At 44.3% G+C, this 24,962-nt stretch overlaps 1 protein-coding gene across 1 annotated transcript in view; it reads right to left on the bottom strand.

The window, feature by feature from the left end:
* bace2 (beta-secretase 2) overlaps positions 1 to 16,252 on the bottom strand; it is a 70,754-nt gene extending 54,502 nt beyond the window's left edge. Inside the window, exons 1-2 of the mRNA XM_078560307.1 lie at positions 15,741 to 16,252; positions 9,609 to 9,697 (exon numbers count right to left, since the gene is read on the bottom strand). Coding sequence (XP_078416433.1) covers positions 9,609 to 9,697; positions 15,741 to 16,013 — 362 coding nt within the window. The 5' untranslated portion in view covers positions 16,014 to 16,252. The remainder of the gene's footprint in view (positions 1 to 9,608; positions 9,698 to 15,740) is intronic.
* Between the last annotated feature and the right edge of the window lie 8,710 nt (positions 16,253 to 24,962).

The following is a 24,962-nucleotide window of genomic DNA, read 5'->3' as shown; positions in this document are numbered from 1 at the left end:
GAATGCAAAATGAGATGGCCTGGAGCAGGGGTAGGCACATTGAGTCGAAGGGTGCTTTGTCCAGTGGAGGAGAGGGCTGTGCAGGTTGCGCATGTGCCTTGAAGCCAGAGGCCAATTGCCCATAGCGGGTATCAAAGTGGACCACGGTGTCACAGGCACCTTAGAGCATGGTTTCACTGGTGAGGGTGTTGCTCATTTAGCAAAGGGGAAGGTGGACCGAGCACATTGAGAATTTGACGCATGGTTGAGCATGAAGGAAGGGTTGTGGGCCAAGGGTTCTGCTCGTACTGTTGTTAAGAACTGGTGTTCAGTGACCAAGGATTACACCAATTACCTCACGTCTCACAGGTCCCATCACTGTAGACCACTCCTCAGAGCCAGTTCATCCCTTGGGCATCAGGAGGAGGAGGAGGAAGAGATGGCCAAGGAAGCACCTTTTCATCTGACTAGCACAGAATCCACCAACATAAATACTAAATCTGCAGAGGGACGAAGTGTGTGTTTAGAGTTGATTGGTGTGGTGACCTTCACCATGTGCAGGGTTACATGCAACATCACTCGGAGTGGCTGCAAGAGAAGTATAACTCCCTGCAAAAGGTGCAAGGCTCAATCAGTAACCTGGAGCAATCTGTTCAGAGTATGAGGGCTGTCTTCCATGGAATACATGAGAGCTGTGTAGCCTCAACAGGGCATTCGCACAGCTGGCAGAACAGTTGCTGGAATGGATGACTGCTGTGCTCCAGCAGACCACACCATCCAACCCAAGGTTGAAGAGGTTGCAGAGGTGGACTAGGGTGCTGTGAGTAGCTCTTGCACAATCTTCTTCCACGGCTTCCCCGACCCTTCCCCCACAGCCCCCATCTGTAGCATGTGCTCGAGTGACCACAGCTATCCCTGCAGAATTACAGGTCCTGGAGTCTCAGGTAAGTTCCCAATGGGCCCCTGAACAAGAGGCCAGCCACAACACTCCTCAATGCCTTACAAAGAGGTGGGCAGCCTGTCTCCACCTCCTTTGAGGCAACACGGGAGGGGGAGAGGGCACTGTTCACAAATACAAGGCACATGGCAACTCAATCACTGAGGGGTTCACATGTGGTGTTATATCTCATGTTGGTGAGATATACAAGATATCTCACACTAGTGGATTCATTGGTTAGGGGAGCAGACAGGCATTTCTGTGGCCATAGACATGACTCCAAGATGGTATGTTGTCTCCCTGGTGCCGGGGTCAAGGATATCACAGAGCGGCTGCAGGACATTCCTCTGGGGGAGGGTGAACAGCCAGAGGTCGTGGTCCACATCGGTACCAATGACTTAGGTAGGAAAGGGGGATGTGGTCCTGCAATCAGAATTTAGGGAGCTAGGCAAAACATTAGCAAGCAAGCCCTCTAATGTAATAATCTCCGGCTTACTCCCTGTGCAACTTGCCAGTGAGTACAGAAATAGGAAGATAAGGCAAATGAATATGTGGCTGGAAAGATGGTGCAGGAGGAAGGGCTTTAGATTCCTGGGACACTGGGACAGGCTCTGGGGGAGATGGCACCTAGACAAGCCGGATAGGTTGCACCTGAACAGAGCTGGGACTGAGTTCTTTGCTAGTGCTGTTGGGAGAGCTTTAAACTAACTCAGCAGGGGTGTGGGAACCAAGAGAAAATATGAGAAGGGAATCCAATGCACAAAACACTGGGAGTGACAGATAGCACAAGGGTATTGGGACCCTTGCTTTTCCTGATAAATATAAATGATCTAGATCTTGGTGAGCAGGGGGCAATTTTAAAGTTTGCAGATGGTACCAAGCTTGGAAGTGTTGTAAACTGTGAGGAGGACAGTGTAAAACTTCAAAAGGACATAGACAAGTTGGTGGAGTGGGCCGATAGGTGGCAGATGAAGTTCAATGTAGGAGAAGTGTGAAGTGATGCATTTTGGTCGGAAGAACATGGAGAGACAATATAAAAAATAAAGGGTGAAATTTTGAAGGGGGCGCAGGAGCAGAAAGACCTGGGTGTAAACATGCATATAGTATCCTGGGCTTTATTCATAGGGGCATGGGGTACAAAAACAAGGAGGTTATGCTAATTCATATAAAACACTCGTCAGACCTCAGCTGGAGTGCTGTGTACAGTTCTGGGTGCCACATTATAGGAAGGATGTGAGCACACTGGAGAGAGTGCAGAAGAGGTTTACAAGAATGGTTCCAGAGTTGAGAAACTTCAGTTACGAAGATAGATTGGAGAGGCTGGGACTGTTCTCCTTGGAGAGAAGGTGGCTAAGAGGAGATTTGATAGAGATGTTCAAAATCATGAGGGGGCTGGACAGAATAGATAGGGAGTAGCTGTTCCCTTGTGAAAGGGTCAAGGGGACAGATTTCAAGTGATTTGCAAAAGAAGTAAATGTGATGTGAGAAAAATCTTTTTCTCACGAGTGGTTCGGGTCTGGAATACACTGCCTGGAAGTGTGGTGGAGGCAGGTTCAATCGAGGCATTCAAGAGGGCATTAGATGGTTATTTGAACAGAAACAATGTGCAGGGGTACGGGGAAAAGGCAGGGCAATGGCACTAGACCATAATGCTCACTTGGAGAGTCGGTGCATTCACAATGGGCCGAATGGCCTCTTTCTGTGCTGTTAAAATTCTGTGATTCTGTAAAGCAGAACATTTTCATTGCTTTATATGGTGTATTTACAGTCAAAGAATGGATTTATTGGCCTATACTTGTTGCGTGGCACATATAATACATGGGTGAACATAAAATTGCATATTCTTACCAGTGTCAATGAAGATTGCAGCCTGAAGTCCATCTCATAACCACGTCACAAAGGTTGTGGCCATGTATCTCCAGAGGAAGGTCAGGCGCTCATTAACACTTTCAGTGCTGATTGTGGTCTACTACGGGGTGTGGGTATTACAGGCCCCTCAAACACTCTACTTCCACCCACTGGCGTTTTTGAGGAGGTTGTGCTGGGTACACTTAACAAAAAGTGGCAATTCCATCTGGTGTAGGCCCACAGCGTGCGCTGGGATGGAGGTGGGGACATTTCTTTAACCTTCCTTCCTGGACAGTACACATCTCACCCAGCGAGATGGAGCCTGTAGTGGCGCCCACTTGACTGGCAACACAAGCAACGATGAAGAGGCCCCCATGGGGATGTGTCCAGCCCTTTTTCAGATACCCCCACGCCCCGCTTCCGAGCTCAGATAGCTGCCCCAATCTTGGGGGCAAGTACAGTTTTTAAGGTGCTTCTTTTACACAGCTCTACATAAGGCTTCGAAACCTTTACCTCTGCTCACCTCTCCAACACCAAGTTGTGGGACACACTGCGAGTCAAGGCCGTTTTTGGGGGGTAAGAAATCATGACTTCCGGTTCTCTGCAATGTGTTTAAACGGCCCGGCTGATTTGTAACTGCCGCGTGAGTGCTTCACGCCCCACTCTCTCTCTCTCTCTCTCTCACCGATGCAGAAATCGAATGCCCAAGAATGGGGGCGGGACTTCCAAATCTGGGACCCCGCCCACCGTTTTAGCCATTGTCATCTTCACTGGCCCTGGAGTGCTGCTAAACCCAAATATTGACCTATCGTGTGTGTTACTGAGTGTTTGCAGATTTCCTCCGTTCAGAAATGGAGATGGTCCAAGAGGAGTGCTTCATTATGGTGGAGATCCTGCTGCAAGTGCCAGGTTATAGTTTCAGTGAAACCTGTTGAAAGCTGAAGCAGTCATACTTCCTACCGGGTTACTTTAACTTTCCCTGAATAGAAAACAGGTATGGAATGCAGAAGCCGTTATCTGTATTAGCAGTTAGCACCATACGCTTAACTTTATATGTCTTAGTATTTGGGTAATGAACTCACATCAATCTTTAGACCGCTGACTGCTTCAGGGAAACGCCCTCCTCTGCTGGCCGATGGTTCAATTTTTTTTTGGCTTTAATTCTGTTACACTGTAGGACTAAAATATGCAAACAGCATTCTAACATTTAAAGACTGATTTTAACCCTTGCTGGGGCAGGCTGATGATTAAAATGGCAGATTGGCACTTCCCTCCACATTCTTGGTGAGTCTGCACCAACCAAAACAAAATCAAAAATCAATCAGTGTTCTTGCACACCCCTCGTTGTTATCCTCAGAACACTGGGCCTTCTCCTTAAGATGCTGCAATCCCAGTGGTGAAGGCATTCTCAGAGCTGTTACATAGGGTTTTGACTTGGTAACAATTAAGGAATGGGGAGAGATGTACAACTCGGGATATCACATGACAAGGAGGTGCTGGTGTCCCCATGCACTGACTGTCGTTGGCCCTCTAGGCACTAGAGGTCACAGGTTTGGAAGATGCTGCAATGTATCTTTGTAGATAGGATGCGCTGCAGCCTCTATGCACTGTTCCCTCAGGTCCCCTAACAGCAGAGCAAATCCTGTTCCCATTTCCTAGTCCTCTGGACATTTTCATTTGAGACTGAGCAAGGATTCATCCTGGATAATGGCGACAGCGTCATGGGAACATAGGACTTAGGGGGAGGAGTAAGCCACTCAGCCTTTCAAGCTTGCTCTGCCATTTAATAAGATCATGGCTGATCTGCTTATGGTCTCAACTCCACTTACTTCTCTGCACCCCCATAACCCTCGACTCCCTTGTCTATTAATAATCTTACTCTGCCTTGAATAAATTAAATGACCCAGCCTCCACTGCTTTCTGGGGAAGAGTTCCACATACTAAAGACCCTTGGAGAAAAATATTCTCCTAATCTCCATCTTAAAAAGGGAAACCTTATTCTTATTCTTAAACTGTGTCCCCTGGTTCTAGTCTCCCTTACAAGTGGGCACATCCTCCTGGTATCCACTCTGTCAAATCCCTTCAGGATCTTACATGTTCCAATAAGATCACCTCTCATTCTTCTAAACTCCAATAAGTATAGGCCCAACCAGCTCAACCTTTCCCCATCAAATAGCCCCATCGTCCCAGGAATAAGTCACGTGAACCTTCTCTAAACTGCTTCTAACCAAGGTCCAGGAGTTAAATTGGCCTCACGAGTGCCAAGGTGGGCACTTCCTGCCCATTCCCGACATGGCCCCCATGTTTGCACACAAATCAGAATTAAACTTGGGGCCTTCAATTCTGTTTATTATGCAGATTCGGTCCAACTGGTGTGTGCTGGTGTTTCTGCTGCCAGTCTCCTCAGCAAACCTCATCAGCATAAGCTTCTATTCCTTTTCCCTCATGTACTTATTAACCTTGCACTGCATGTTCCCTGGGCACTCACTACTCTCCCTCCCTTGCTGAACAGTGCTCTCATTCACTGCAGCACACACCATTCTTCCTCCTTCACCTCCTCGTGTAGGTCTCCACTCTGCTACTCTCCTCACCGCAGGCTCCGCCACCAGCGCCATGAACACAGCAGCAACATTATTCTATCCTCACTCCCATGTCCACAAAATCTTCACATCGCTTCTATGCTCTCAATTTTCTGGTCATTCCTGCTCGCAAGTTTAAATTTTATATTCCCCCTCCTGCCTCTTCCACCATCGCTATCTTATTTTGAACTCCCAAAACTTGATCTGTTCACCCATTGCTTCTTTCTATCACCAGTTTGGAAGTGGGAGTAAAAGTTTAGAAATTTTGGTCAATCATTAGCTACTCCAATATTGCGTCAAGTGAATGTGCTGGTTGGAAAGATTTGATATCATGCACCAGACCAGGACATTAGTCGCCAGATAAAGTAGCCAAGAATGTCCACACGCAACAGCTCTTGCAATGAACGTTCTTGTCCCAACCACTTTAGAGGGAGGGCTAGGTAGGTTTACATTGCAAAAGTTCGAAAATGACTTTTGAATCAAGGGGTTAACTGACAATTGGCCCACATCTAAAAACAGATGCTGACACATCCTTAATGCTAGGAATAGGCTACATCACCCTGCTCCTTCCTAAAGCCATGATTCAGTCATTCCTCCTCAGGTCTCTTTCACTCTCAAATCATACTGGATTTTCTACACTGCACTTCCTGATACAATAATGGGTTGGGAGTGGCTGCTAGCCAGAGAATCTTGTACACAAATTTTGTTGAACTTTGAAATTTAAAAAAAAACAACCTTCTACTTCCCGATGACTCTTGCTCAACTATCATGCTTCACTCTGGAATCGGTGGTGCTGCTGCTAAACTCCAACAGCATTAGGAGGAAGTGAGATAAACACACAAAATAGAAGGATCAGCTGATAAGGTTAGGTGAAGAGAAGTGTGAGGGGGGGGCCCCTTGTACAGCAGGAACATCTCTTTAAAAAAAGGGAAATTCTACACGAAGCATCCATTTGTACTAAAGTTTTCAATTCAAAACTAGCTGAAACCCAGTCTAAGTGCTTATTATTTTATGTGGGGACATAATCTTAAGTCCAAGTTGGGGTGGAGGTGCAAAAATTAGGAAGCATTTTTTTTTTTCTACACAATAGGTAGAAATAAGGTAGAGATGATCTAATCAAATGGCAAAACAGGCTGGACAGGTTGCAAGGCCTGCCCCAGTGTTCCAGTACAGTACTGAGGGGGTGCTGCACTGTCAGAGGTGTTATTTCCAAATAGAGATGCTAAACCCCATCTTTTCTCTCAAGTGAATGTAAAGATCTCATGGAACTTTAAAAAAAAACAGCAAGAAAGTTTACCCTGGCCTTATTTAGAAGAAGAATACAAAAAAAGATTTGTCATTTTTCTCATTGCCGTTTGTGGAAGCTCTCTGCATGCAAATTGCCTGCCAGTTTCCCTACATTGCAGTAGTAAGAGAACTTCAACAAGTACCTAATTAGCTGTGAAATACTTTGGAACATCTAAAAAGGTCCAGAAAGGACCTTCACAATCTCACAAGGGAGAGGCTTGGGGAATAATACGTTGGCATTTAGAAACTAGACTAATATAGTCTTTTCCTCCAACATAACGTTCGCACATCCACAGCTGCATGGCCATTTCTTTAAGCGTACAGAGGTTGCGAGCTGAAATTCCCACCCTTATACATGGCACAATTGGGTTAGCATGCACAAGTTGAACAAATAACACTTAAAACTTGGCACACTGCTTACTGCAGCCTATTCACAATCTGGACCACATTCTCCTATCCATTTCCCACAGTGGAAAATAACAACAAGTAAACAAAACAAATTTGATACTGCACCTTAGAATGTAGTAAAACACTATATAATGCAACATAAATCCATACAAACTAATCCACTTGGTCCAATTTACTTATGGTTGAAATGCAACGTAGAAGCAGCAGAATACCAGTACATTCAAAATTATGGAATTGATAAGCCATTTGCTCTCCTCAGCGAGGTTTGGGAGACAGACTCAGGAAAATTAAGTGGGAGCAAATCCTCAGAGTCCCAATTAGCCCTCTCAGGCAGAGGCAGAACGAAGCGGGAATGAAGACATGGGATAGTTGGAGAGTTTTAATCGGATCTTTTCCTTCGAGTAAAAGGCAGATCTTTTGAAGGCCCAAAGTGTAGAGAACCACAAACTAATGGTCCGGGAAACAATCATCTTGGGAGTTCTCACACCTTCCCAGCACACTGGTTCGATATTCTTGACAAATTGATCACTTAACGCTACTATCAATTCACATTTATTAAACATCTCAAATAGATAGGCCCGTTATAGAAAAGTCATTTTGACATAATTAGTTTCAGTACGTAGACACCTGATGCTTTTCAGTACACGCTCATCTGTGGAGCTCAATCTTAAATCTTGTTTACAATTTAGCCATAGCCATTTTCAAAATTACTTGAAAGGAAAAGAAAAATGGCTCTTTTGGATCAGTGATGGATTAGCTAAAGCGCATACACAAAGCTGGCAGGAAAAACTACCTAAACATTCAGAAATGTGGAAGCAAACCATTGCAACTCCCTTCCAACAGGATAACACCCACCAAATTGGCAGCCATCAAAGCCGCTATATAACTCATTTAAATTCAAAAGGACAGACAAATGTGCAGCAGCATTTCAAATAATGCAACTTCTTAACAAAAACCTCCCTACTGTCCACGGAGGTCCAAATAATGAATTTATACAAACACCACGCCAGCAAATAATCCAAGCCTGTGGTGTAATTCCTAGCAACTTGTTCCAATATAAATTTCTACATCCACATTTATAATAGAAAATGTGTGCAATCTGACAGTGCCAAGTGAAAATTAGGCACACCAAAATATTATTTTTGTCAGTCTAACATGGATCGGAACTTGGTATTTTTGCAGAATGAACTTACTCCGGGGTCATTAATGCTCATACTTTGCATGAAAGGATGGCCTGGAGATCGGTAAATTTTTGGACATTTAAGGGAATGACAGGATATGGGGTAGTGTAGGAGTCAGGGCAGAAGACCAGTCATGATCCTACGGAATCCAGAGGAGGGTCGAGGGGCCATATGGTATACTCAAGCTCCTATTTCTTATGTTGCTGCGTACACGCCTGTCAGTTTTTAAAAAATTGTTCCCGGGATGCAAGTGGCACTGGCCAGCGTTCATTACTCATCCCAAATTGCCCTTGAGAAGGTGATGGTGAGCTGCCTCTTGAACAGCTCATGTGGTGTAGGCACACCCACAGTGCTGTTAGGAAGGGAGTTCCAGGATTTTGACCCAGCGACAGTGAAGGAACGGCGATATATTTCCAAGTCAGGATGGTGAGTGGCTTGGAGGGGGAACATGCAGGTGGTGGTCTTTCGACCAGTCTGCTGCCTTTGTTCTTTTGGGTGGTCGAGGTCCCAGGTTTGGAAGGTGCTGTCAAAGGAGCCTTGGCACATTTGAAACGTCAGCCTTGGCTCAATGGTAGCAGTCCCGTCTCTGACTCAAAGATGTGTGTTCAAGCCCCACTCCAGGGAGTTGAACACATATTCCAGGCTGACACTTCAGCGTAGCACTGAAGGAGTTCCTCATTGTTGAAAGTGTCCTCTTCACAATGAGGCATTAAACCAGATGGACACAAACGATTTCACAGCATATTTTCAAGAGCAGGGGTGTTCTGCGAGTGCCCTGGCCAATATTTTTCCCTTGGAGCGCCATCAGATTAACTGGCTAGTTATCTTGTTACTGTCTATGGGAACTTGGTGTGCACACACTGGCTTTTGTCTTTTCCTACACAGCAATAACTTCACTTTGAATGTGGTCATGAAGTGCTTTGGGATATCCTGAGACTATGAAAGATCTATATAATTACAAGTTTGTTCACCCACCCCCCCACCACTAGTTTTTCCAGCCTCGAAACATCTGACAATTGGTCCATGGCCCCTCAATGTGACTTGTGTAAAAATAGAAACATTTCCACAATGAGGCCATTCATCAGTGAGATATGCTTCTCGATCAAGATTTCAGACTTCACAAATTGGCAACAATTTATCCTGTAATAAAAGCAAAATACTGCAGATGCTGGAAATGTGAAATAAAAACTGAAAGTGAAGGAGAAACTCAGCAGGTTTGACAGCATCTGTGAAGGGAGGAACAGAATTAAATGTACGACTCTTCAGAAGTCCTATTCAACTTGAAATGTTAACTTTTTTTTTTACAACAATTTTTCTGTTAGTCTGAACTTCCTTTCCTCCTCTTCACATATGCATGTAGCGTTTTCCTGCTAATGTCTGAATACTCACAATTCTGGTTCAAAGTAGGTCTTCATATTACCATACGGTGCACCAGCTACTGCAAAGTTACTGCTCCCTGTATCAACCAGTATATTCATCTGTAAGTGAAGGAGACAGAGCAAACATTACAAAGCAATGCATTCATTGGAAAAAAAGGAGGGAAAAGAGAACACAAGGAATGGGCTCAACACTGGTAAGATGCAAGACTTAGTGCCTTCTGGAGAGGAGACCAGAAAATTGGAGGAAAAAAAACTGGTGAGGGCAGGGGAAGTATTTAAACCTCTTCTGCCCCAGTATGAGCAAGAAGGGGAGCAAATTCTTAAAAATGGCAAAGTTGGCACCAATCTCCCTCTACAGACACTCCTCCTATCGGTTTAACCAGGATGACTCCGGGTCAGAAACTAACCCACACTTGAGAAGCGGATCAATAGTTGTAATATTTAAATGAGGCTTGCACGCCTTAGATTTTGGGTGCAAGCAACTACAGGGAGATGAGAACTGCCAGGTTCAGCAGCTATTGGGTCAGGAGGAATGACCCCGCCATCATTCCTCATCCCTTTCCAGCTGTAGCCCATCTCCCACCCCAACACACTCACTGGGCCACTTGCCCCCATCCTCCCGCCCCTTCCACGACCTGTCCCCTTTCTACCACACCCCTCCCAAGAGCTGGCAAGGCAACCATTGCAGAAATGTAGGTAGGAGTCACATTCACTGAAGGGGAAGGAGGGGAGCAGAAGAGAGATGCTATGGGTGAGGATGTGGCGTTTAAAGCATGGATCCAGAGCACATTTCATTCCCCTTAGTAAGTGGTTTTAAATTCTCATTTTCTCTTGTCCTTTTTGTTTGCTTTCAGTAATTGTTGCACTGACTGTTGAAACTTCCGCTCAGAATTTCATTTGATCATACCCACGCCAGTGGACAAAGAATGATACAGCCCAGAAGGCCACTCAGCCCATTGTCCCTTTGCTTTCTTTTTTCTTCAGTTATCTAATTCCTTTTAAATGCTGCAAGTGAGCCCTCATCTCTCTCTCTCTGGGAAATGAAGCTGTGGGATGAATGTGCCACAGATTGGCTTTGACCTCCCTCATCCTGTGGTCACCAGGAACCCTCACATTCAATAGATTCAGGTGACCCTCAGTCAGATATTGCAGGGAGACAGGCGTCGGTGAAAGTGAATCTAGACGAGTTCAACATTTTTCAGATGTGGCTCAGTTGGTAGCACTCTGGCTTTGGAGTCAGGGAGGTATTTACGTTTTAAGTTCCACTCCAGAAACTGGAGCACAGAATCTAGGCTGACCTTCCCAGTGCAGTACTGTTGGAATGCCGCAGTGTCAAGAAGTACCATCTTTCAGAAGAGACATTAAACCAAGGGTCTGTCTGCCCTCTCTGGCGGACACAAATGAGCACAATTTGAAGAATAGTCAGGGAGATCCCCCACCCCCTGGTGTCCTGGACAAAATGTATCCCTCAAATCAATAACACTACAACCAATTGTCTGCTTATCCTTACGTTGCTGTTTGTGGGAGCTTGTGTGCAAATTGATGCTGTGTTTTCCACATTAAAACAATGACTACACTACTAAAGTATTTCATTGGCTGTAAAACACTTTGGGACATCCTGAAGTTACGAATTAAATGCAGCTGTTTGGTCTGGGCATCCAACACCAAATGGCCATGAGGCTGTGACTCCACATGTCCATAGTAGTACCAAATGCAATCTATACCAACAAGACATGGAAGAGAGCAGCAAAGGAGAGACATCTTTCACCAGTTTTGCCTACATAACATATGAAATAGGAGGAGCAGGCCATTCAGTCCCTCGAGCCTGCTCCACCGTTCAATAAGATCATGGTTGACCTGTTTGTGTGTAATATTCTGGGCATCACATGGAGAGACATCACCACCAAAGAAGTGCTGCAGAGAGCTGCACAGAAGCACCTGCAGGACCTCAAGAGAGATAACTGAGACTGGCAGGACACGTATTTCACCTCCCAGACATACACCCCACAGAGTGGCAGTACAAAGGGCACCACCAGATGGAAGCCGACAACGGGGCTGGCCAAAGAAGACCTAGCCAAACCCATATAAGGAGGACCTTCAAGAGTGGGACACCATCTGGGCTAGAGCAAAAGAAATTGTGACAGAGCAGGGCTAGCGGCAGAGTCCTGCTGCCCATAGTTCCTCCAACCTAGTGTGGGACAAAGTCTAAGTAAGTTCTTTAGAAAGGAGGCAAGAAAACTGGGGAGCATTGGCAAGGGGTGGAGGGAATTGTCCTCAAAGAAACACTATCACTGGGTTCTGTGCCAATGTGCAAACATTCTACTATCAGCTAGCCTTCAGAATTGCAACGTTTGGTCAATTAGCCCCGATTCCACAAAGCACTGAAAACCTGTGACGCAGGACAATCAGACACGCAGCCTGTCTGTCAGACAACATATGGAGGAGTTGCAGCCCAGCCCTTTTTAAGCAAAATAGGACTATCCTTTCTGCTTTTGGAATTACTTTTGCCAACAGCTTTGGCTTAACACTGCACAGAAAATAATTCCATTAGGAGGCGGCAAAACAAGAGATGTCTCTGTGAAGCACATTGTTAAAATCCTAGTCACATGGGGGGAAAAACACCCACAGCCAACACTCCGGGTCACATGGAGCCACGTGAGGTACACTGGAGCCCTTAAGTCTAGCTTTCATGCAGAGAAAGTAGAGGTATACAAGATGGAGTTGCGGGCTGGAAATTTTAAACAAGTCATTCAGGCATGCATGTCAAGGGATTCAGATAACTTACAAGGCAGATCATATTGTTACACTGTAACAAGGTTCCCACCTTACTGCTCATGGTGAATCAGAGATTACACTGCTGGTGGCTCATCTCTCATGATGCTGGACACACAATGAGGCAAAGGAATCATTTAGCTCAAGTTAAAGCTTATTTAATTCATATATAGTGCTTTTAATGCTGCAAAACATTCCAAGGTGGTTCACAGAAGCATTATCAGACAAAACCTTTACACAGGACCACACAAGGAGATAATAGGATAGGAAAAGGTGGATTTTAAACAAGCACCTTAAAAAAAAAGTCAGAGGAAGAGATGGAGTCAGGGAAAGATTTAGTGCGAGGATTTCAGGGTTGGAGCAGGTTGGAGGCATCACTGATGGATCTATGTTTGCTTTATCTTTTTGGATTGAAAATGGGGACTAGTCTGCTTCCAACCTACTGGTACCTCCCATAAAATCTTATACCGTTCATGATTGCCTCTTAAGTCTTCATCCTAGTCTTCTTCAACTATAAACAACATTTATCCACAATCCTTTGTTTCTTTTGAGCACCTTCCTGCCTCATTGCAAATCCGTGAAGTGCCTTGGGAGGTGTGCCCACATGAAACTCGCTAGATAAATGAAAGCTGTCGTAGTAGCCTGCCAAGTTTGTAATTGAAGCTTTCAATTTTACTTTGGTTATCTCTGGCAATGGCATGGTACTGTCCCCCACTTCAGCTGATGAATCAATACTTCATGTTGAACACCACTTGGAGGAAGCACTGAGGGTGACAAGGGTGCAGAATCTACTCTGGGTGGGGGAATTAAATGTCCATCACCAAGAGCGACTCAGTAGCACCATTACTGGCCGAGCCCTAAAGGACATAGCTGCTAAACTGGGCCTGTGGCAGGTGGTGAGGGAACCAAGAGGGCAAAATCTTACTTGACCTCATCCTCACCAACCTGCCTGTTGCAGATGCATCTGTCCACGATGGCATCAGTAGCAGCGACCACTGCGCAGTCCTTGTAGAGACGAAGTCCCGTCTTCACCATGAGGATATCCTCAATCGTATTGTGTGGCACTACCACCAAGCTAAGTGAGATAGATTTCAAACAGACCTAGCAACTCAAGACTAGTCATCCATGAGGCACTGTGGGCCATCAGCAGTCACAGAATTGTACTCAACCACAATCTGTAACCTCATGGCCCGTCATATCCCACACTACCATTACCACCAAGCCAGGGGATCAACCCTTGTTGAAAGAAGAGTGCAGGGGGGCCGGCCAGAAACAGCATCAGACATACCTAAAAATGAGATGCCAACTACTTGCATGCCAAACAGAGCAAAGTGATACCACAACCAACAGATCAGATCTGAGCTCTGCAGTCCTGCCACATTCAGTCGTGAATGGTGGCGGACAATTGAACAACACATTGGAAGAGGAGGCTCCACAAATATCCCCATCCTCAATGATGGGGAAGCTCAGCACATCAATGCAAAAGATAAGGCTGAAATATTTGCAACAATTTTCCACATGAATCTTCTGCCATTAGTACCAAGTGGATGATCCGTCTTGGCCTCCTCCAGAGGTCCCCAGCATCATAGTTGCCAGTCTTCAGCCAATTCGATTCACTCCATATAATATCCTGAAACGGCTAAAGGCACTGGATACTGCAAAGGCCCTGACAACATTCCAGCAATAGTACTGAAGACTCGTGCTCCAGAACTTGCGGCACCCCTAGCCAAGCTGTTCCAGTACAGCTACAACACTGCTATACACCCAGCAATGTGGAAAATTGCCCAGGTATGTCCTGTACACAAAAATCAGGACAAATCCAACCTGGCCAATTACCGCCCCATCAGTCTACTCTCAATCATCAGTAAAGTAATGGAAGGGGTCACCAACAGTGCTGTCAAATGGCACCTGCTTAGCAATAACCTGCCCACTGACGTTCAGATTGGGTTCTGCCAGGGTCACTCAGCTCCTGACCTCATTACAGCCTTGGTTCAAACATGGGTAAAAGAACTGAACTCCCGAGGTGAGGTGAGAATGACTGCCCTTGACATCAAGGCAGCATTTGACCGAGTGTGGCATCAAGCAGCCCTAGCAAAACTGGAGTCAATGGGAATCAGGGGGAAAACTCTCACTGGTTGGAATCATACCTAGCGCAAAGGAAGATGGCAGCGGCTATTGGAGGTCAGACATCTCAGCTCCAGGATATCACTGCAGGAGTTCCTCAGGGTAGTGTCCTCAGCCCAACCATCTTAAGCTGCTTCATCAATGACTTTCCTTCAATCATAAGGTCAGAAGTGGGGATGTTCGCTGATGATTGCACAATGTTCAGCACCATTCACAACTCCTCAGATACTGAAGCAGTCCATGTCCAAGTGCAGCAAGACCTGGACAATATCCAGGCTTGCGCTGACAAGTGACAAATGACATTCGTGCCACACCAGTGCCAGGTAATGACCATCTCCAATAAAGTTTTTCAAATTTTTGTTTTGCCCAGAAAAGTTGCTCGAAGAGTCAGCTGATAATAGCAATTAGCATCATGAACCACCATTGGACCAACAGTTAATCTCCTTAACCAATGAGATTAAAGAATTGAGAAATAAACAGGGGAAGGACTGAAAAGAGGGTGAATTAGAGTGTATGAATTCAGTGTGGAATCAGGTACAGAAAGAGGGAGGGGGGAAAGAAAGATTGGATTGAGAGAGGGAGAGACACACAAAGGAAAAGAAAGATAAAGAAAATTAAGTTTGGCATTTTTAACATCTGAAATAATTCACATTAAGGAATGGGCCTCCACACATAATTGTTCACTTTCTGGACAAGAGAGGTTGATTGGCAATCATTAACGATCATGTCATTTCAAAGATGCACCGCTATTAATGACCAAACATAAGTGTGGCGAGTTTAATGGAAAGTTAATGTACAAACGCAGCAACCTCGGGAAACTCAAAGCGAGTTTAGCAAGTGACACAAAACCACCAGGAACTTGTGACAATTCATAATCCATGGTTTGAGGGAGGGGTGGGGGTAGTATCTCATCCTGAATACTAGTTATTTACTGGTTTGGGGGTATTAATCTGTATTTGGGATTAGCAGCATCTGGTCCAATAAATGCAATGGGGGGGGGGACGGGGGGACGGGGCAGATGGCTAAAGAAACGGAGTTGGCCATAAATTGGACACAGTTAATAGGAATGTTTCCATAGGTTAAACATATTTAGCCATGATTTAGGCCACTTTAATCCCCATCATGAGCAAGCCGGTTCCCTTTGGAGAGAGAAAAATACACAAGTGAAACTTTTGAACTCTTAAAAATGTTCTTTCAGGACCTGTCAGAATTAAACGAGCAAAAATAAAAAAAAACCATGTCTCACCTTCTGTGCCGGCGTCCCGATCAGCACTTGCAGATAGTAGCCTCTCCCCACGTCTCCTTTCAGGTTGTTGAGCATATTGAAGAAGCTGACCGCGCCGGCAGCCTGAGAGGCGAGGGAGATGCCTCCCAGCAAGGCGCTCCGCTTGTCCAGAAGCAACTCTCCCGAGCCATTGTAAGAGGAGATCCTGAGGGGGAGCAGGAGGTTTTCGGCCCGGGAAACCCCCAACACCGGGAGCAGCAGCAACAGCAGCAGCGAGTTCACAAACAGCTTCATGTCAATACCCCCCCAACTATATTGCCAAATATTACCAAAGGAAAAAAAATTACAGCCCCGCGGAGAAAATAAAACAGCGCCGCACAATTCTTGCTATTTCATCTTGATATTCCGGATTATTGAAATTACTTCATTGTGGCTCTTTATTTACTCTTCCCTCCCCAAGCTTTTAGATGTTTTTTAAAAAAATAACTTTTACCTACTTTTTCCTTTTAAAACAACAAGACACAAACTATTGAAACGTAAGTTTTCGACACATTGCTTCCCATAACCCAGATGAAACAAAAACTACTCAAGATCCCAGAAAGGACTTCCCCAAACTTCACTTTAAACGGATGTGACGAGCCGCTGGAATGGAAAACTTTTGAGACGTTGTTGAGAGAGCTGGACAGACCCCTAGCGGTAATGCTGGGGGGGGACTAGAGAGCTCTTGGCTATCTTTAACTTGCAGAAGTTCCCCTCCCTCTTGTAAGAGGGAGTCGGGAGTGTGAAGCTTTGGACAACGTGTTAATCAGCAGCTCTGCAGTTCCACAATAAACGCCAAACTATCGGCAGCTGCGTTCAAGGGGTGGGAAAGGAGCACAGGTTCTGTTGAAAGATCGTCGACCTGAGGCATTAACTCTTGTCTCTCTTTGTACAGATTTTTTTCCTGTTGAGTCTTGTCCTGTATTTTCTGTTTTCACTTCAGTGTTTTTTTTTGCATCTGCACTATTTTGCTGGAATGCCATCCTTGGCTCAGTGACAAGCACCCTTACCCCCTCAGTCAGGGGTTCTCCGGTGCAAGGCCCTCACCATGCAGAGACTCGATGACAAGTCATCAGGGGAGGGGATAGCATAGGGGATGGTGTAGTGTTATTGTTGCTGGACTAGTAATCCAGAGAGACTAGGCTTAATGCTCTGTGGACCTAGGTTCAAATCCTGCTATGATCTGATGGTGACCATGAAACCATTCCTGATTGTTATAAAAAGCCATCAATAAATGCACTTTAGGGAAGGTAAATCTGCTGTTCTTAACTGGTCTGGCCTACATGTGACTCCAGACCCACAGCAATGTGGTTGACTTTTAAGTGCCCTCTCAACTAGCTGGCCTGGCCAACGATGCTCACATTCCATGAATAAATGCCTACTGAAAACATCCACAGGACTGCCCAATGCAAGCACAGAAAGATACAAGGCACTTGGCTGAATCAGAAAGCAGACCTTCAGTCATATGCAGACCGCAAAGGCTGGAAGAGATTCTATGATGCCTTGAACTCTGTCCAAGGGCTCCAGTCCACTGGTTTATCACCAATCCTCAGTCAACGCTGCCCACAGAAAATGCCCAAATTTGAGAAAGATGGGTGGAGCACTATAACCACATCCTCAATTGACCTTCATTTATCAAAGATGAAGAAGCCATCAACAGACTGGCACAGATTTGGCAGCTCTGCCGATGATAAATGCTGAGTTGTTCAAATCCCAAAGGGAAACTTGAAACAACTGCCAACTTGTTTTGTAATTTGTATAAATTTTGGCATGCATGCCCTGAATTCAGTAATAATAAGACTACCAAAGTTCTTACAAAACTATATTAAACATTTATTAATAGAAGAAATGACTTTAAATACATACGTAGATCTACAAATTACTGCTATAATAATTTCTAAATCCCTTAATCGATCTCATTCCCAGTTACACTTAGGTTAATGCAACAGTAAGACAGATTTTAAAAGACCCAGGCAAAGAAACATGATGCCCTGAACAAGTCGGCTTCCAAGTGAGTTTTCTTAACTATAGTCCTTTGAAAACAGCAGCTTGAGGCATAGATGCTGAAGGCTTTTTCACACACGTGTAAGATCTTAAAAATGCCTTCCCTTATACAGAGCCCTTGCTCTTCTTTATGCATATCTTTCTCTTTGAATGCAAATACCCATTGTTTCACTATATCGTTGGACTTTATCTCCCTGATAATAAAACCCTCTCATAGCACCAAGTTTTACCAGTAATCTTTGGGAAAAATAAACACCGTTTCTAAACTTCACCTGGCTAGGTAACACATTTTACCCCTCCTTTGAAAACAATCTAGTCTGGTTTATTTCAAAATGCAAATGTTCCCTTGACGCCTATGTTTCTAAACCTCCCCGTATTTATCTAATTAACATTTCAAACCTAACCTCTCTTTTTAGATCAAAGCACCTGGTCTAGCTGCCTCTAATTCAATTAAATCTCACACAGGCACATATAGACACATAGATACATCCCACTATTACTCTATTTTACAATAAATTCCAGTAACATTATCAGAATTATTACAAGTTCTTGACAATGTTCCTCCCATGCTGTTAGCTCCTGTCTCCTGCCTAGTGGCAAACCTCCAGGAGCTGATGCTATCCCAGCTGAGGTCTACAAGGCTGAGGTCAATGCTGGTGAAATTTGAATTCAGTTAATAAATCTGGAATATAAAAGCCAATCTCAGTAATGGTTTTCATAAAACCATCTTCAATTGTTGTGAAAACCCATCTGGTTCACTAATGTCCTTTAGGAAGGAAATCTGCCATCCTTACCCAGTCTAGCCTACATGTAACTCCAGACCCACAGCAATTTTTAAAATACATTTCTGGGATGTGGGCATCGCTGGCTAAGCCAGCATTTATTGCCCATTCCTAATTGCCCTTCAGAAGGTGGTGGTGAGCTGCCTTCTTGAGCCGCTACAGGCCCTGTGGTGTCGGTACACCAACAGTGCTGTTAGGGAGGGAGTTCCAGTATTTTGACCCAGCGACAGTGAAGGAACAGCGATATATTTCCAAGTCGGGATGGTGAGTGGCTTGGAGGGGAACTTCCAGCTGGTGGTGTTCCCATGTGTCTGCTGCCCTTGTCCTTCTAGATGGTAGCGGCCATGGGTTTGGAAGGTACTGTGGTGGACTCTTAACTGGCCTCTGAAATGGCCTAACAAGCCTCTCAGCTCATGAGTGATTAGGCACAGGCAGCAAATGCTAGCAATGCCCACAACCCATGAAATATTAAAGGAAATAACAGTGGCTACACTCCAAAAGGTGCTTCTGTAAAGCACATTAGGTCATCTGAGGTCATTAGTTGCTTTGGGGCATTCTGAATGATTGTGAAATGGTGCTATATAAATCTTTCTTAAAGGGGATGTGCCAGGAGGTCAGATAGATTGCCCGCAGCTGCAACTATAGTCTATGGAAGCCACTGGCTGTAGACCAGTAGGGCCTGCAGATCTGAGAATTGCCCATGAGGTGGTCAGATTCATGTCATCTAAAGTTGAGTATAAAGCAATTCATGAGATCGAATAATCCTGTAATCCATGGATTCTTGGAGTGGAAATGAAAGATTTGTCCTTTTCCCTGGACACCAGAATCTTACAGTCTAATGTAAATAAAGCAGAAATCACAAAGCCCATTCAGCCCATCTATCCAGAAAGGCCCAAGACCTCCTCTTCAGTTTCTTTGTTGGGTGGAAACCAAGCTGTATTTCGGTTATGTTCCTGTGTGAAAAAGTTAAAACAAGAGGATAGAAATTCTGACTAATGAGGTTCATTCAGCCTTAAGCATTTGTATGACATTCCTGTGTGCACTATTTGCACACTGGCATTAAATTGTATATTAAAGCTGGCCTTAAAACAGCACACCAAAGGAATGTAGCAAAAGCGTACTAATCATCTGTACGTGAACTTTGCTGATCAAAGTTTCAGCTCTATAACAAGCCTGATGTGATGCTTTTTCTGTACAGTAATGAACTCAATTGCATCTCCTATTATGTAACTTAAATGTAATATATTCACTGAAAGCCATTAGTTAACTCCACTGTACCATGGACAATTATCTACACTGAACAGATATGCCTGATTTCTGATGGGACATGTAGCCTCTTAAATGAATGTTGATAGTGCAGCAGAGGGTGCTGCACACAGGACCAGTGACTAGGAACATTTGCCTTGGATCCTGTGGCGTTCATATTACTGTCAAGTTCAGCAATAGTCTGCAAGATCCTACCACACCTATGTGCCTCAGGTTACCTCCTCTGATTATAGGGTGCTTAATAATCCTCTAATAACTATAATTACATCAAAAATACAGGCATGATCGCCAAATGGCATTCTACTGTGCTGTACGATTTTATGAAGAAATAGCCTAAGGAAAAGAACCTCAAACTTGTTCAGATTTTTTGACTTATTTCAGCAGCCAGGGTGCATCCTAGTTTGCAAAAATGCTGGTTTTGTTTTACTCAGCGATACGGTATTCAGGCTTCTGACCCTTTTTGTCTCATTCATTCTTCAGAAAAGATTGCCACTGGCAAGGCTGGCATCTATTGCCGATCCATGATTGACATTGAGAAGGTGGCGGTGGCCCTTCAGTCTATATGGTGAAGGTATTCACACAGTGCTGTTGGTTAGTGAGTTTGAATTTGAGAACTTCTGTCAGCACTTGATGTATCTGCAGGCAAGTTAGATAATGACCAAGGAAGAAAGAAATAAAAGATTATACCATTTGGGGGAGATGAAGAAGGGTGCGAGGAGGTTCGTGTGGAGCATAAACACTGGCATGGATCTGCTGGACTGAGTAGCCTGTTTCTGTGTTGAAAAACCAGATAGTTCTCTTCTCCCTTTAATAGAAACATCAATAGGAACCTACGATAAACATTTATTAAAACCACATAAGCTGAAATGAATTTTTTTTTAAAGAATATTGTAAAGAACATATCCTTTTATTTTTCTCTATTTCTGTTGGACTGTGGATTTAAAACTAAAATGGCTGCAGTTTGAAAGACATGTCTACTGGAACAGGATGAGAGGTATATACAATGTTGCGGTCCTGGAACAGAGTGTGCCATGAAAGACAGGATGGTGCTGGAAAGGAGTCCTGGACCAAGGGAGCTGCCTAACAGCAACGTTTTAATTGGCTCCTGACCAGGTGACTAATGTTTGTATGAGAGCAGTGCAGCAGAATAGCTCCTAGCCTGAAAAGACAGACCTAAAACCTCTCTCTCCTGTGTGTGTAAGATTCCAGTAATCCTACAATAATAGCCATCTGGCTTTTTCTCCTCATATCTCTATAACCTACTCTCTCTCTCTGAAAACCCCTGTCAAGAAGCAAAAGGGGAAAATCACCCTTAGAGACATTGAAAGGTAAGTGCTCAACCAGTGAAATAAATACAGAACGTGCTGCAAGACTATCTCGTGTCATCAATAAGAACTGAAAGGAATTTGGAAACCATTGATCAAAATCAACCCGTCGACTCCGGAATTGGTGCTATTGAACTGTTTTATCCCACCCTTAAAATCCATCTTTCTGTGTGTCTTATGTGTGTGTGCTTAGGGATTTAAGAAGCGTTAGAGTTTAGGTTATAGAGTTAGAAATTAGCCGTTCATATTTCTTTCTTTTGCCACTGGTTAACGACAGTTTGTTCAATAAACTTACTTATTACAATTTACTTATTAATGTTTACAAACCTGGTGCTCATTTTCTGTTAACCTAAATTAAACAGTTAGGTAGAATTGGGGCAATCTGGTAGTTTGGTCAAACTTTTTCACCTTTTTCCCGGCTCGGGGAGCAGTGGGGTTTGATATTGCAGCGCACTATCCCCAGTGAGTCGTGGCAATATGGGTAGTGAAAAGTACCTCTCCATTACCACTGATTTGCTCATATTCTGTTGCATTTTTCTTTTAAAAAAAACTGTTACAAGCCATTACCTTAAAAATAACAGAGTGGGATGGATATTTGATTAATTACCACCCCATCTCAGAATGACAGATAGGTGACAAATTGTTTCCGAGCCACCCACTGGCTGATTTAGATTTTTGAGCAGGCCTTGAAATTGGCCCCCTGCGCTTGGAAACAAACAGGCGATACAGCCTAATTAAAATATTTAACTTAGCATTGTAGAAATGAGATGCAGGGTTGTGTTTAATGAAGGTGACAGGGGTCTTGCCTGCTAGCTGGAGGGCTGGCAAGGGCCCCATCACCTCTTTTAGGAAAGGCCCGCCATATTAAGTGCCACTCGGGCATTTAACTGGACGACAGCGGGCCTTCCCCAGCATCAAGGACCCTGGGGCCAGAAGTCCTGCCCACCAAGAGCTGCCAGCCAATCCTGGACTGCAGTGCCACCAGGGAGGCAGTGACTGCTGTTGGTACAACACCCACTCAAGGCCTAGTATTGTCTCTGCATCCCAGACCACAGGTAAATGATAGCAAGAGGGGAGTTTTGGGGGAGGGTGTAGGGGTGTCTGCAACAAGAGCTCCCTGTGGGCAACCCCCCAATTCCCATTACCGGGTCCCTCAATCAGGCACTGGGTACCTGTGATGAAGAAACTCCTTCCGGGAGTCTGCAAGAAATCCCACATGGTTTCCACAAGGCAAGTCCCCCCCGCTGCTGGGTTAGTACCAGCAGCAGCGGGATGAGGCCCTACAGTGGACATTAATCACGCACTTAAGGACCTCAACGGGGTGGGGGGGGCAGAGCGGGAAGGCTGTCCACGGGCTTTCCCAACATGGGGGTCCCCACCTGCTACCCTCCCACCTGATTAAATGTCCCCCACTTTAGTATGAGGATTTGGTATATACAGGGTTAATGTGGGACTTAGTACAGTACTGCCCACACAGTGATGTAAGAAGGCACATGACCCAGGGCTAGTGTCAGTATGGTGTTGGCCAGAGATAGCTGCATGCCTGTGCCCTTTACTATGTGTATGTATATAGTTACAAATAGCTAATAAAGACTTGTTGTTTACATATAAAGACTACAAAGACTTCCTTAACAGACATGTTCTGTAATTAATACCTGTCACCAAACTCAGCACAGGTCAGACATTAAATTCCGCCTGCAATTCTCCGGTAGCAATGGTACCTTGTTTCCTGCATTAAAACAGTGACTACATTTCAAAATGACATTTTGCTGGCAGGACTGAGACCACGTGGCCCTTAATCACACGCATGGTTTCAGCTAAGTGGAAGGGTTAAAATACCGCCTGCAGCGTCCAGATCAGCTGACACCTAGTAAAGTTTTAGGCAAACATGTCTTAGGAACTCTCAATGTAATTTTAGGGCCTTAGTTCCTTCAGTGTCCTTATATAAAAAATTCAAGAAAGAGAAAAAAGCCATTTATGATCAGCCGTGGCTCAGTTGGTAACACTCTCACCTCGAGAGTCAGAAGGTTGTGGATTCAAGTCTATTCCAGTAGATATGTTCATAAAATCTAGGCAGACATTCCAGTACAGTTGTGTGGGAGTGCTGCACTGCCAGACGCCTTTTTGATGTGATGTTAATCTGAGGCCTCGTCTCTCCTCTCAGGTAGATGTAAAGAATTCTTGACATTATTCAATGAAGACCAGCGAGGTTGGGGGGTGGGGGGGGTGGGGGGGGGGTGCGGAGTTGGGGGGTGCTATCCCTGGTGTCCTGGGCCTTACTGAATCCATCAATTAACATCATTAAGAAAATAAATTATATGTTCATTTATCTCATTCTTTTTTCCCCTACATTACAATTGTGACTACATTTCAAAAGTACTTCATTGGCTGTAAAGCACTTTGGGAAGATTTGAGGTCACGAAAGCCACTATATAATTTCAAGTTCCCTCTTGCTCAGTAAAACCAGCCTGAGGTCCAGGATACCCTGACAGTTTATACTGCATATGTAAATCCTGTCCGGATTCCTTGCTGGGTCCTCGACCATGTCTTGTTTTATTTTGTTATATGGTCTGTACTCAGTTGAAGTGCACACCCACAGATATGTTCATCAGCTGCTTGTATAATCTGGAATTTCAATTGTATCATTAGGGCTTCAGAGGAAATCGTTAGCCTGTAGTTACTGCAATAATTCAGAGCATCGGAGATATATTAAGTACATAATGCTTTACTTAGACACTGAACATCTGCTCTCATTTGCGCTTGGTATTGGATTCACTGTAATTACATTCAGGGATAGATGGAAAATCCTGGATTAAAGCAGTATTCCTTAATCCCTGACCACATGTTTCTAATTTCAACCCTGCACAAACCTTCTGACTCGAGAATGGTATTATGGAGCACTCAGCATTACGGAGGACATAAAATTGGTGCTGTTGACTCTTATGGATGATAATTTATAAATCTGACATAAATATACATTGAGCAAATTAAATTTTAGGAAAGCTACACGCAGTAAATAATCTTTAAGCCTCTGATAGACCTTGTTAACATGCAATACAATGTAGACTGTTAAACCTTTGTAAGAGACCGTGTAATATAGTTTTAAATTACCTGTTTATATTAAGCTGCTGCAAAACCCTTAATGTCAGACCTTAAATTAACTAAAAGGAGACAGAAATTTAAGCTAGTGGAAGGTAAATTAAGGAATGATATAAGGAAATGCTTCTTTGTTGAAAGACTGATCAGCATAAGGAATAGACTTCCAGATCTGTGCAGGTCAAACATCCTGGAATCATTTATGAAACAATGTGATCCAGAAATGGGAAGACTCATGTCTTTCTGGATGGATGGAGTAAAATGGTTCGAACAGCATTCCTCATCAGCAACTCTGCTGTAATCTGCTGACGGTAGTGTTTCTTTAGTAATAGCATCAAATCCCCTTTTCTTTCCCCCTTAAAAGTTTTTCCTTTCTTTTCCCACCTCTAACAAATATCAATCTCCTCACAGAACTTTGAGGCACGGGAGAGTGTTAAAGATGGTCCTGTGGTGAGTCTTCCTTTGGCTCTATGCTCAGCAGTAACACAGCAGAGATTGGGACTCAATGTGTCGAAGGCAATGGGTTAATTCCTGGACCCATGCTTTCTGTGATAACACCCTCTCCATCAAACCATGCCATCTACTGATATCATCATGTATAAGGCACACCCTCATCGGTACGTTTAACTCCACAAAGCAAAACACTTGATTTTAATATAAGTATAAAGGAAGCAGATTTTATTTTTGGGTTCAGAAAATACCCATTAAGAGTTTTCCATTAATGGAGCAAT

The sequence above is a fragment of the Cetorhinus maximus genome, chromosome 16, assembly GCF_964194155.1.
Source record: "Cetorhinus maximus chromosome 16, sCetMax3.hap1.1, whole genome shotgun sequence".
Lineage (NCBI taxonomy): Eukaryota > Metazoa > Chordata > Chondrichthyes > Lamniformes > Cetorhinidae > Cetorhinus > Cetorhinus maximus.
The sequence above is the reverse complement of the archived record's forward strand: the minus strand, read 5'-3'. Positions and strand labels throughout refer to the sequence as shown.